Here is a 12838-nt window from a genome sequence, read left to right as displayed (position 1 = left end):
ATAAAATGTAAAAACAAAAAGCCCCCCCCCCCCCCAACCCCCAATGTTCAAAACATAGTTATGACCTTGTTACACCTTTATCAGTTTTTTGTTTTTTTTACTATTTTCAGTAGCAGTCCAGTCGATATTGGATATTTATTTGTGCATGCTTTCCATTATTTTTACCTTCAGATTACATTTGCCATAATCTAAAACTCACTTGATGTTATTATTTGATAATATTAATAATAATTTAATAACACTAAATGGTTAAATGTAACCATGAGAAAATCTCAGAATTAATATCTTTTTTCACACTTTATATTATAAGTGGGATGCTTAAATTCACTTGTAGCATTTAAAAAAAAAAACTTGTAATTTTTGGTGTTTTAGATTTAATTTATTTGGACTATATAGTGTAGAATTTTAATATAATTTACTAGCCATATCATAAAATTAATTATCAGCATACCATATCTGCCAGAACTTTAGTATTGTGGCATTCTTACCACTTACTATTAATTAATGTTTTTTTTTTTTCTTTTTTGTACTCGCATAGAAGTTTCTCATGTGCTAAAATGTTCTTGTGCCCACACAATATTCTCAGTGCTTTTTTCATGCTAATGTCACTTAGCATGCAGGGTCTTCATAACAAGAACTTTTTTAGCACTTAATTACATTTTCAGATGTAACAAGATCGTTTTTAGACAAGATGAACTGCAGTTCAAACTTGTGTATCAAGCTTCAGGAGACAAATCAAATAATTCAGTTTTTTTTTTTTTCCATTAACCATTTCAATACTACTGGCTGTAGGCAATAGATGCTAAATAGGAAAGTTGTTCCAGAACCAACAAAGGATGTTGATCTCCTGTTGGGGTAAATTACATTGTGTCTCACAATAATCTCAGATCTTGGTGAAGTGTGAATTATTTTCAGTGTTAAAATGCTTTCTTTTCCAGCAATAAATAATTCATTCATAGATAGATTTTCCCTGAAATTGGTAAACACTGTGGGGCTTTCAAAACACTGCTGAAATTACACACTTCACCTTTAGACGCTAGGCTACAACAACTTTAGAGAGAGAGAAGTGGCTTAGAAAGTAAGAAAAAGAAAAGAAAGTTGATTGAGAAAGGCACAGAGGCAGGCAGAGCGAGTGACTCAGAGACTGTCAGGCAGAGAGAACAGTGACAGAGGACATAAGAGGAGTGTTCAATGAGTTCACACAGGTAAAGAGGATAAAAGGCTGTTGTACAGTGTAGAGCTGTTCTCAGGTTTGAAGACCTTGAGCCCTCTCTCTGTCTGTCTGTCTCTCCATGGCCCTTTCTGCTCTTCTCTGATCCAAAATAAGGCTGGAGTGGCTGAAAATAGTGAGTTGTGATGTCACTACATGAAGAAGGCTGAACTCATGAATATTAATTAACTTGTGCTGGTGTTGCTGATGTTTAACATTGATGATTTGCCAGATGCAATATTAAACCAATTTGTACTCCTCACATTCCATAATTAATTGATAATTAATCAGAACTGAAATGTCAGTCATTTAACACCATACAGTGGGTATAGAAAAGAATCACCCTCCTTTAAAATAATCACATTTTGTTGCTTTGCAGCCTGAAATGAAGACGGACACATTTTTTGTTTTATCCAGCTGTATTTACTCAGTGCAACTTATAACATCCAAGTGAAAGATATAACACCAACATGTCAGAAAAAAATTTAAAAAACAGAATCGCTGAGTTGGAAAAAGGATCACCCGTCTCCTAAAAATGACTTGTAAACTCAATCAGGTGTAGCTAATCACCTTCTCAATGGCACACACAGCCATTTGACTTTCAGCTGTGATCTGCTGTGGTCATTTTGATTAGCTCAGCATGAAAAGAGCTTTCCCAGGGGCATTCCAGTCCCTGGTAGTGCAACTGAAGCAAACAATCAACTATGGGTGGCAAGGCACTCTCAAAAGATCTCCGGGATAAAGTTGTGGACAGGAACAAGTCAGGAGATGGATACAAAAAAAATTCAAAGGCTTTATTAATGTCTAGAAGCACAGTGAAGCACTGCGGTTCTGCAGCAGGGACTGGAGCACTTGTAATTAAAGCAAAAGGTGGTTCAACAAAATATTGACACAAGGGGGTGATCTTTTTTTCATTTCAATGATTCTGTTTTTTATTTTTTTGTGACATGTTGGTGTTATATCTTTCACTTGGATGTTATAAGTTGCACTGAGTAAATACAGCTGGATAAAACAAAAACTGTGTCCGTCTTCATTTCAGACTGCAAAGCAACAAAATGTGATTATTTTAAAGGGGGGTGATTCTTTTCTATACCTACTGTATGTGTGTGTACATTTTATTTAATGTGTGTGTTTCTATTATTCATTTATAATTAATCAAATTAAAATTTTATATAAATATAATTGTTTCTATTTTACAAATAAAATATATGTATTATTTATTTTCTACAATTAGAATGTGTGTGTGTTTCTAATATTAATTTAAAATTAATCAGAAGTGACATTTTATATACATTTGCATTGCATACATAATTATTTTTTAATTTGTTTATTTCTGTTAAAAGATATAATTAACAAATTAATTAGCAAATATATATGCTTTCATTAATGTGTGTCACTCTGTATGTATATAAAAACATATTTTTTGTTAAATTCAGGTGCTAAACAATAGCAAATCATCATAAATGAGATATATATGATATAAGCTGGCTAAGCTTGGTTGAGTTGGCTAAAGATGGGGGTCGGCCTTCAGTTCCGTTGCTCCTGCTCAGAATAATCTCTTTTCACTCATCTATACCCCACAGCCATGATGATCTGGATATTTGGATTCTTGTGCGTGCACTTGTTTAGGTTTAATCCACTTACTATTGATCCAGCAAGCTTTGATTTCTACAAGGACCCCCATAGCTTATTTCAAACTTTAAATGAAATCCTTCGCTTGATCAATAACAATGGCAAATGGAATAAAATGTGGCCTTCGGCCCTGTTTTAATTACATGTTTGCAAGTACAGTGGTATCTCCATTGCAGTGTGTAATTGGGCGCACTGGTAGACCTGAACGTATAGAACGTGCCATTTGGTTTGTGTATGTATATATAAGTGTAGTCTGGAGAGTTTGAATAAACACAAGAAAGCATGAAAATAAGTCTCTCTTTGTCTTGTGCGGCACACAACTATAGGTGTGGTTGAGGATGAAATAACTAATTAGTGCCACAAGTTAATTAGATCGTACAGGTAGCATTGGCAAGATCATGTACAGCCCCAAAGGAGCAGTGAGAGTTTGTGTGCATTAAGAGAGAGTGTGGAGTGTACAGAGAAAGAAAAAGAGCAGCTGCCTCTCAGAACATGAAGTCGGGGCACTTTTTTTCCCCTGAAGCATTCCAGCTGTGACAAGACCATGTTCCCACTGGCCACACACTTTCAAGTTGTGAGGGGTTGCAAAAGGGAACTCTGTGCCTCTACGGCATTGAGCCCTCTTGACTCATGACTGAGCGTTTGTCTCACAGCAGTGTGCTCTGTTTCATGCCGTACTTCAGATTTGAAATAATGCACCTCACCTCTGTGTGTTTACAATCTGTCATGGTGGCGTAGTTCCACTTAAAATGAGTCTACAGAAGGACAATTTTTAAATCTGGATGTTTATAGTGACAGGAGAAGAAATATTGTGAATGTTACCATGTAGAGCGTCTTTCAGTGGAATTCAATGGAGCATTAAGTTTTCAAATCTTTTCAGCCCTAGTCGATCTGACAGTGGCTGGTAAACATGCCCTGACAGTATATCACTGTTTTTCCTCATAGGGAGGTCTGTAGCAGAGGCTTCACTACAGATCAGTCTGAACTGCAAATCACAGAGGAGACTAGAAAAGGGTTTATGACCAGTGAATCAACAAACACGTTTGAGTGGGTGGGAGAGAAGAGAAAGACCCCATGCATAACCCTTTATGTATTTTTATTAAATGCATTTTATGGAAACCTGTTTCAGTCTTAGAGTAAAAAATATTTTATCTCACAATTTGCAGTTTTATTTCTTGTAATTGTAACCTCATATTTTATAATGTGACTTTATATCAGTTGCAAATTATATCTCACAGTTGCAACTTTACATCTGACAGTGTGACTTTATTTTTCAAAATTTGACTTTATATTTCACAGTTGTGATGTTATATCTCACAATTTGGCTTTATATATCTCACAATTTAATTTTATATCTCACAATGTGTCTTGTTTTAAACTTGATCTCAGTGACCTGTTTTATTTTTATTTTGAGGCAGAAATAAGCTTCCATACTATTTTTGTGTCGTTGTTTTTTAGATTTATTTTGCTTAGTATGTGGTATTGGCTTTAATGACACCATGTACTTGAGCTGACATGGACTGATGATCATGAAAATGACTGATTTGAAAATGATTGAGCATTTTGTGCTTCAGTGGAAGCAGTAACATCTTGGCATAACATGGTTAAAGTCTAGAAATTGATTAATATACACTAATGTTCAAAATTTTGGGATCTGTAAGATTTTTTAATGTTTTGCAAAGAAGTTCTCTTATGCTTACCAATATATATAAATTTATTATATAAAATTACAGTAAAAGCTGTAATATTGTTAAATGTGTAGGCAATTTAAAATAACTTTTCTATTTTAATATATTTTAAAATGTAATTTATTCTTTTCATTTTATTACTGTGACGGCAAAGCTGAATTTCCAGCAGTCATTACTCCAGCCTTCAGTGTCACATGATCGTTAAGGAATCATTCTAATATGCTGATTTGGTGCTCAATTTTTTTATTATTATTATAAATGTTAAAAACACTTATGCATTTATTTATAATAGAAATGTTTGTTACAGTCTTTACTGTCAAGGTTGATTAATACAATGCATCTTTGCTGAATAAAAGTAAAAATAATTACTGACCTCAAACTAATTAATTTTATCTTGAAGTTCAGAATCTTAAATAGTGTTTTGTTTTACATTGTTTCCCGTATGAGATGTTAAACGAAAAGTAAAATCAATTTGCAGTCATTGAATGGTGAAATGTAATTATCATTAAAGCTTAACAAGAATGAAACATCACCGATGAGTGAAACACACCACTAATGAGAATCCAGCAGTGGTTTTATTCATTAATCAGGAAGTGAATGCCCTACATTTTGGAAAAGAGAAAAAAATCAGCAAATTCAAACTCGAGATCAATCATTTTAACGCCAAAAGGCATGATTAATTGTTTTAATAAACTGACAGCTTAGCAACAACTCTTCCCATAAATAACTCTCTGAATATAAGTGCGCTGAACAATGTTACAAGAAACACTGAAGCCGTAATAAGTACAATAAGTTTTTGTTTTTTTTAGGATAAACATGGTAAGACCACGCATGTACTGACAGCTCTGCAGTTTCCTCTGTAATTGAATATGTTGTGTAGTGCAAATGTTAATGAAGACCTGGTTAACTAGACACAGGGAACCCTGGTGTGAGAGTCTGGTATGACTGCAGGCTTCCGCAGCTGCTTCTGCTAGCACATGGTTTTATTTTGACAGCCGAAGCAGCAGCACTTCTCAAAGACTAAATTTTAAGTATATCACTGGGAGAAACTGTACTTCTTACCTCAAGTCCACTAAGCCAGAAACGAGAAATTACTTAACACCACAGAGACACATCAGAGCCTATGGGGACCTGCTAGAGTCGAGCAAGAACTGCCCTACTGCACTGCTGTTCAGTCAAGCTGTGGGAGGATCTATCTGTGCTCATTTGTTAAATGATCAAGGGAAGATTCGCTCTTGAGGGTGTTACATGCTCAAAAGGCTGTTAAACCGCGTGTATAACCTGTGTAGCTCACCTCAGAAACAGTCGTGCACTAGTAGCGCATTTTCTCACTTGTTTTGCAGCAGGTTGGACAGTTGCATAGTGTTGACTGTTCTTTTGTTTAAACCTTAAAATTGAATTTAGAAAGAGGCTGTAAACAAGGCACGTTGTTTCAGCTGGAAGCAGCTTTCAGAAACCCAACACCACAGTTAACGTACCCCCCTGTGAGCTCCATCCGCAAGTCCCTCTCGCTGTAAGTCACAAAACAGTTATCTCCTCAAATCTCACAATACATACATACACAGAGCTCAGTCTGGACAAATTTTCTCATCCCTTGACGGTAGCTTCCATATGAAAGTGTAAAGCAACCTGCCTTAGAATAAAGCCACACCTGAACCGGCTTTTTTTTTCCATTGAGGACCCATCAGTTTCTTGTGTATCTACCATAGACAGGCTTGCTTCTATTTATTGCTACAATTACAGCTTTTAGTGTCCAGCGCAACAGCAATGCCATTCAATTACACTAATATGAAGATGATTGCAGACACATTAATGAATTTCCAGCCTGGTGCGGGATAGGTAGTGGAATAATTACTCATTTCTGCACTACAGTAAACCTGTTTTTTTGTAGTCTCGGGGATAAAAAACAGCCCAAATGATCTGTTTGCGAGTGTATCCATCGCTGGGACTATTTAGATCCGCCATCTGTAAGACACCTGTGGCATGTAGATAGATTAACCATGGTGCTTTTACACTTAGTTTCTCGCTGATAAGAGACTGTTAAGTTGCTGCTGACCACTGATTGTCAAAGTACCTCCAGGAGAGATAATTGGATTTGACTATTGTGTACAGAATCGGCTCCTGAGTTCTGTTCCAGCGGTTATTGGATTTTCAGAGTGTGCCAAAATGCTTAGGAGACAGAAAATCAAGCACTTTGTTTGGATCAAGCCAATCAACCGTAAAAGCCTTTAAAATGTCTTTAACCTGAATATTTACTTGCTGGAATTGAATGATATAGGTTTCATTGTCTTGATGTTGCCTGTGTGTTTTTATAGGGAAGAAGACCGGGGTATTTCTCCTTTTTGGATCCGTTCTCTCCTGGGGTTTGGCTTTTCATGTTGCTGGCATACCTGGCAGTCAGCTGCGTGCTCTTTTTGGTGGCGAGGTAAATATTCAGCTCCATACTGACACCTGCTGGATCTTATCATTAAAGGGGTAGTGCAGCTAAAAATGGAAGAAAGTCTCTCATAATTTACTTATCTTCTTGTCACTCCAAACCTGTGTGACTTTTTGAAGCAGCATTTTAAAGGACATTGACTCCATTGTCTTCCATACAATGTAAGTGGAAAGCTCCAAAATGGATAAAAAGGTCCATAAAAGCAAAATAAGAGTTGTATATCTTGAATCTTGCATTATATTCTAGGTCTTCTGAAGTCATACAGTAGCTTTATTTCTAAAAACAGACATTTTTTTAATTTGTAATTCACAAAAAATCTTACTTTACTGCTCTGGTCACCATTCGCTTTCTTTGTATGGAAACGAGTAGCTTGGACATTCAGCTAAACTTCTACTTTAGTGTTTCATGAAAGAAAGAAAGTCATAGATTTCAAACGGTGTGTAAATGAAAACAAAATTTGATTGATTGCTTGATTGATTGATTGATTGATTGATTGATTGATTGATTGAACTGTTGCTTTAACACTAAACTAGACATTATACAGTATCTCTAAACAAAACCTACTAAAGCCGGCGGGCAAAGATTAGTTGATAGGAATTCTGGAACATTCCTACTGTATGAACTAATCTTTGTGCTCTGATTTTAAAGGGAAGGTTTAGTGGTGAGGATTGTTAGTTCATAGGAGTGTTGCTGTTGCAGGATCAACATCCTTTGTTGGTCCTGAGAAACAGTCTGGACCTTAAACCTAACACTGAATCCCTGTTTTGTCAGAATGCTGTTCTAGGACCAGCATGGCTGTATCTGTAGACATTTCATTTTAAACTCACATTTTATTCCAGCTTTGCATTGAATCAAAAAAGAAATGTCATGTTTTATACTCTTTCACAGTGGCCTGCTGATTTTCCAGCATTCTGCAGGACAATGTGTTGTGTGTTTTTATTCACTGAACATTACCTGTCAAGACATTTTATATAAATTCATAGTTGGAGCTTTTGTGTATGCATGTGTTTTTCTTTGTTTGCCTCTCTATAATGTGTATATTTTTACACATTTGTTATTGAAATACGACCTGTGTTTTCTTTTCTGCATTGCTTGTGTTCAGCATTTCAACAGTAATGTGGGGTTGTCGCACACTTTGAAGAGTAACTCAGCAGCGTCCTGCGGTGCAGTGCATTTTTATTAGTGTCCTGTCAGTCACGGCTAAAGCTTGCACAGCCCCTTCAGGGAACAAAAACCAGGTTACGTGGCCAACAGGGAGCACTGGTGACTTCATGCTTTACCAACTGTTAAAATTGTTCCTGGCTCATTTATGTTTACTACCTTTTATCCTTTATTTTTTTCTCGCTCCTCTTGGCACACAGGCTAACACCTTATGAATGGTACAACCCTCACCCCTGCCTGAAAGAGCGATGTAGCCTGCTCATTAACCAGTATTCTCTGGGCAACAGTTTCTGGTTTCCTGTGGGCGGTTTCATGCAACAAGGCTCCACCATCGCCCCGAGAGCCCTGTCTACACGCTGCGTCAGTGGAGTATGGTAAGAGTGCATGCTAAATATTGTCTCCATTGTAAAAGGACCTGCATTGATGGTCACCAGCATATGTTGTGTTTGGATGATGGTCTCCAGGATGCGATTTATAAGGAATGTACAGAATGTCAGGGAATTTATTGATATTTTCTTATAAATTTTGTATGTAAGTCTCAGAAATGTACATATTTGTTGGTCATAGGTCTTGTCTTCATAAAAAAGGCCATGTATAGAATCATGGTATTTTTGTCTGAAGTTTTATGTCAATAATAATATTTAATCCCTGACATTCTTTGGATTACTAGAACATTTTCGTTTGTAATTGTCAATTTCATATTTTGTGTTGCAAAAAGACTATATTATATTTGTAAAAATGGTCAATATATTAATACAGGATTTTGACCATTATGAATATGTCTAAACTTTTTGAATGGTTCTGGTCTCATTTAAAAGGCATCCATGTAAAATCTGCCCAAAAGCCTTTGAAAACTTTTGTTGTGAAATAAGATCATACCAAAATAGTCTGCAAAAATTGCCAGGAAATTAAAATTTCACTCATAAACTTATTAGTTATACATATGCATTTGGCAAATTATTTATCCAAAGTGGCATTACATTACAATCAAGGTATAAACCAAGCTTTTTTGTTTTATCTACAAGAATGCTTATTGAATATTTGAAGTGAACAAATGATTGAAATATTTACACATTTGTATATAATAAAATTCTTAAAAAAAATATTTAATCCAATACCGATCACTTTCCCTTCTTTATGCATTCGATTTGGATATAGGTCTTTAATTTTAGGGTCAACTAGCTTAACCAACAAGACCTCTCTGAAAACCTGTTAGATTTTGCCTGCCTAAGCTGGTTTACCAGCTCGACCAGCACCCAAACCAGCATTACTCAGCCAGTCGAAGATGTTCTTTTCAGCAGAGTATCACATTCTGCTACACCCTGATCTCATTGTCAGTTGCTGGATACAGCAGATAAAAGTGCTACTCTCATTTGGCCTCTGTTTTTCTGCTGCGTTACTGTACTGTCATTTTTCGAGGCCTCGCAGACTGCAGCACACCGAGGTCAGTGGAGAATAAAAGAGAGCTATTTTTGAGTATTCTGAAAGGGCGTACAGTATTCAGAGGAGCCTTTCAACTTCTCATTCGGATGCGGAGCTCACAGTAGTGCCAAGCTCTTTTGATGTTAGGTCAGAGCTTTGCATTCGTCACATCTAAAACTGGTTTGTCATTCCAGGTGGGCCTTCACCTTGATCATCATCTCTTCCTACACAGCCAACTTGGCAGCCTTTCTCACTGTGCAGAGGATGGAGGTGCCCATTGAGTCCGTGGACGATTTGGCTGACCAAACAGCCATCGAATACGGCACCATGCACGGCGGGTCCACCATGACCTTCTTCCAGGTGAGATCTCCAAGGACAAAATGGAAGGGAACTCCACCCACAAATCAATGGCCTGTCGGCAGGTTTATTGACCATGTCACTAGCACTCTTCCCTACTTTGGGATTTATCTGTTTGCTGTCTTAATATCAATGCCCTTCGATATCTTGCCCTCTCCAGAGGGCCGCCCAGACTAATTCAAACACTTTGATGTGTCGAAGGGATGTTTCTCGACCCGCCCCTCAGCGAGCACAGACTGTTTCACATATTCAGTTGTCACATCAACATGTCAAACTGTCAGGTTATCAACCACCAAGTCCTTGGTTAACACAATCAGTCTCGCCTCCTCACAGCTCTAGTGATTGGCTGTCAGGACACCAGGCGAAAGTTGAGGAGCAAACGTAATGATCCTAATATCTCCTGTTTTCCGGTTAGAACTCTCGCTACCAGACGTACCAGCGCATGTGGAACTTCATGTACTCCAAGCAGCCCAACGTGTTCGTGAAGAGTACTGAGGAGGGCATCGCCCGAGTGCTCAACTCTAATTACGCCTACTTGCTGGAGAGCACCATGAACGAGTACTACCGCCAGCGCAACTGCAACCTCACCCAGATCGGAGGCCTGCTGGACACCAAGGGCTATGGCATTGGCATGCCTCTCGGTGAGAAAGAGTTCCTGTTCGAGAGAGAACAATGAATAGAGGTTTATGTGGAGTTAGCAGGACTTTTATTGATTGAAATGCAACCAGAGTGCAAAAATATCTGCATAGAACTGTAGCAGGGAATCTCGCACACTATGGAAAACTTTTTTTTTTTTCTTTTTTTTATGGTGGTTGCTAGTCGGATTGTATGATATGATCTCAGTGAGATCGTGGGTTGAAGCCAAGGCAGACTGTGCAACGTCAACTGCCATTTATGCTACTGAATGATAAACAACTTTGGTCACGATTGACAGTGTTGACTGGTAGATCAATCGTGTCACAATCTGACATACTCATTAACTTGCTTAATGGTACACACATTCAAGCAAACCCTTGCACTAATATATGTTTTACCTGAAAGAAAAGAAAATGTCTAAAGTGTGTGTAGGCAAAAAAAGGGAATTTAACTTCTTTTTTCAAAGTAAACCTGATGTAGTATAATCATAATATAAAGGAAATGCTAAATGACTTTTATAATATTTAAAGGGATAGTTCACCCAAAAATGAAAATTCTCCCATGATTTACTCACCCTCAAGCCATCCTAGGTAGGGATGTAACGATTCACTCAACTAACAATTCGATTCGATTCACGATTTTGATTTCACGATTCAATTCGATTCACGATTTTTTTTTTTTACAAAATGAGATTTAAGACAAATTATAAATTAAATGTGTCCTTTTATTATTGCTTGGACAAAATGCACGTTTCTTTGTGAAATTGAAATATAACACTATAATAATATACTAATATAGCACGTATAGCATATAATTACTGTTTTGTTGGTTTTGATTGCTTCTATTGTACGCTGTAAACAAAGCAGCGCTGCACTTATGAACTTTAATATGCATTATACAGAGGTATGATGAAAAGAAAAAATACCATCTAAACTTTTCTAAAGACAATAAATTCCCCTCAGACATGCATTCATATAAACCCTTACCCCTAAATGAATCGCGATTTGTTTCGCATCTCAACCGATTTGAATCGTCACATATTTAAATCGATTTTCAACTGGCTCGCGGTTAATCGTTACAAACCTTAATCCTAGGTGTTTATGATTTTCTTCAAATGAATACATTCTGAGTTATTTTCGGGAGAATTTTCATTTTTGGGTGAACTATCCCTTTAAATTAATTATTGTTTTATTATTTATATATAAAAAATATGAATAGGAAATATTTTGTAACATTATAAATGTATTTACTGTCATTTCTGATCAATTTAATGCATCCTTGCTGTATTGATGTATTGATTTATTTTTTTAAATCCTGAACTTTTGAACATTAGTTTAAATATTTTGAATTATAAATAATAATTATTTTAATTTAATTTAATTTATTTTTATGTTTTCTTTATTTTTTGCTGCATGCCATATAGACCACTGTTATATACAGTACTCTTGCACACACGTCATCAGTTGCTTTGTTCTTATTGGTTGTTTATTAGACGCAGTAGCAGTCACACTTCTCAACTGCGACCTAAAATTTCGGACACTGTCAGAACTTCGTCTGATGCATTGACTAATTGGCTATCAGTGAAAATATTACAGTAAGCTATCCAAGACTGCCAGTCTTGTCCCATAATGATAGAAGTCTTTTATGTCTCAGATGGCAAAATTTTAGCCAAAATTGCACAGTGCGCACCAGGCTTTCATCTGATAACTGAAGTTAAATGAATCCATTGACTGAATATAAATTGCACTGAATTGATTTGAACCAAGCTATGTCCGGCAGATGTTTTAATCAACATGATTAATGGCAGGGTTTAGTTTACAATAAGCTAAACGAACACCATTAGAGCAGCAGGAGTCAGCACAGCAGAAAATATATATCCAGCTCTGGCTTTTCACATCTCTAAGATGGATATTTTGTTTTAGGCTCAGTCTACAGAGATGAGTTTGACCTGGCCATACTCAAGCTACAGGAGGAAAACCGCTTAGAGATCCTTAAGAGGAAATGGTGGGATGGTGGCAAGTGTCCGAAAGAGGAGGATCATCGAGCGAAAGGTGAACCACCTGTCACTCAACTGCAGGTCCAAACAGAATCTTTTACGAAACTTTTATCATGTTGTGTGTTTTTGTGTAGGTCTGGGCATGGAGAACATCGGTGGGATCTTCGTGGTGCTTGTGTGTGGTCTTCTGGTGGCCATCTTTATGGCGGTGCTGGAGTTTGTGTGGATGCTACATCATACGCCAGCAACAGAGGTGAGAGAGGGCTATTTTACCTGCCTTTGCTTTCTGTCCTTCTCCC

General features: G+C 36.9%; 1 protein-coding gene across 1 annotated transcript in view; it reads left to right on the top strand.

Moving 5' to 3' along the window:
* Window positions 1-12838, top strand: part of grik4 (glutamate receptor, ionotropic, kainate 4) — a 178974-nt gene that overhangs the window by 162927 nt on the left and 3209 nt on the right. The window contains exons 12-17 of the mRNA XM_016488825.1: window positions 6846-6955; window positions 8329-8502; window positions 9745-9910; window positions 10323-10548; window positions 12466-12594; window positions 12674-12792. Coding sequence (XP_016344311.1) covers window positions 6846-6955; window positions 8329-8502; window positions 9745-9910; window positions 10323-10548; window positions 12466-12594; window positions 12674-12792 — 924 coding nt within the window. The remainder of the gene's footprint in view (window positions 1-6845; window positions 6956-8328; window positions 8503-9744; window positions 9911-10322; window positions 10549-12465; window positions 12595-12673; window positions 12793-12838) is intronic.

This window comes from Sinocyclocheilus anshuiensis, unplaced genomic scaffold (genome assembly GCF_001515605.1).
Source record: "Sinocyclocheilus anshuiensis isolate Anshui unplaced genomic scaffold, SAMN03320099.WGS_v1.1 scaffold1455, whole genome shotgun sequence".
Lineage (NCBI taxonomy): Eukaryota > Metazoa > Chordata > Actinopteri > Cypriniformes > Cyprinidae > Sinocyclocheilus > Sinocyclocheilus anshuiensis.
This window is presented reverse-complemented; position numbering and strand designations above follow the sequence as displayed.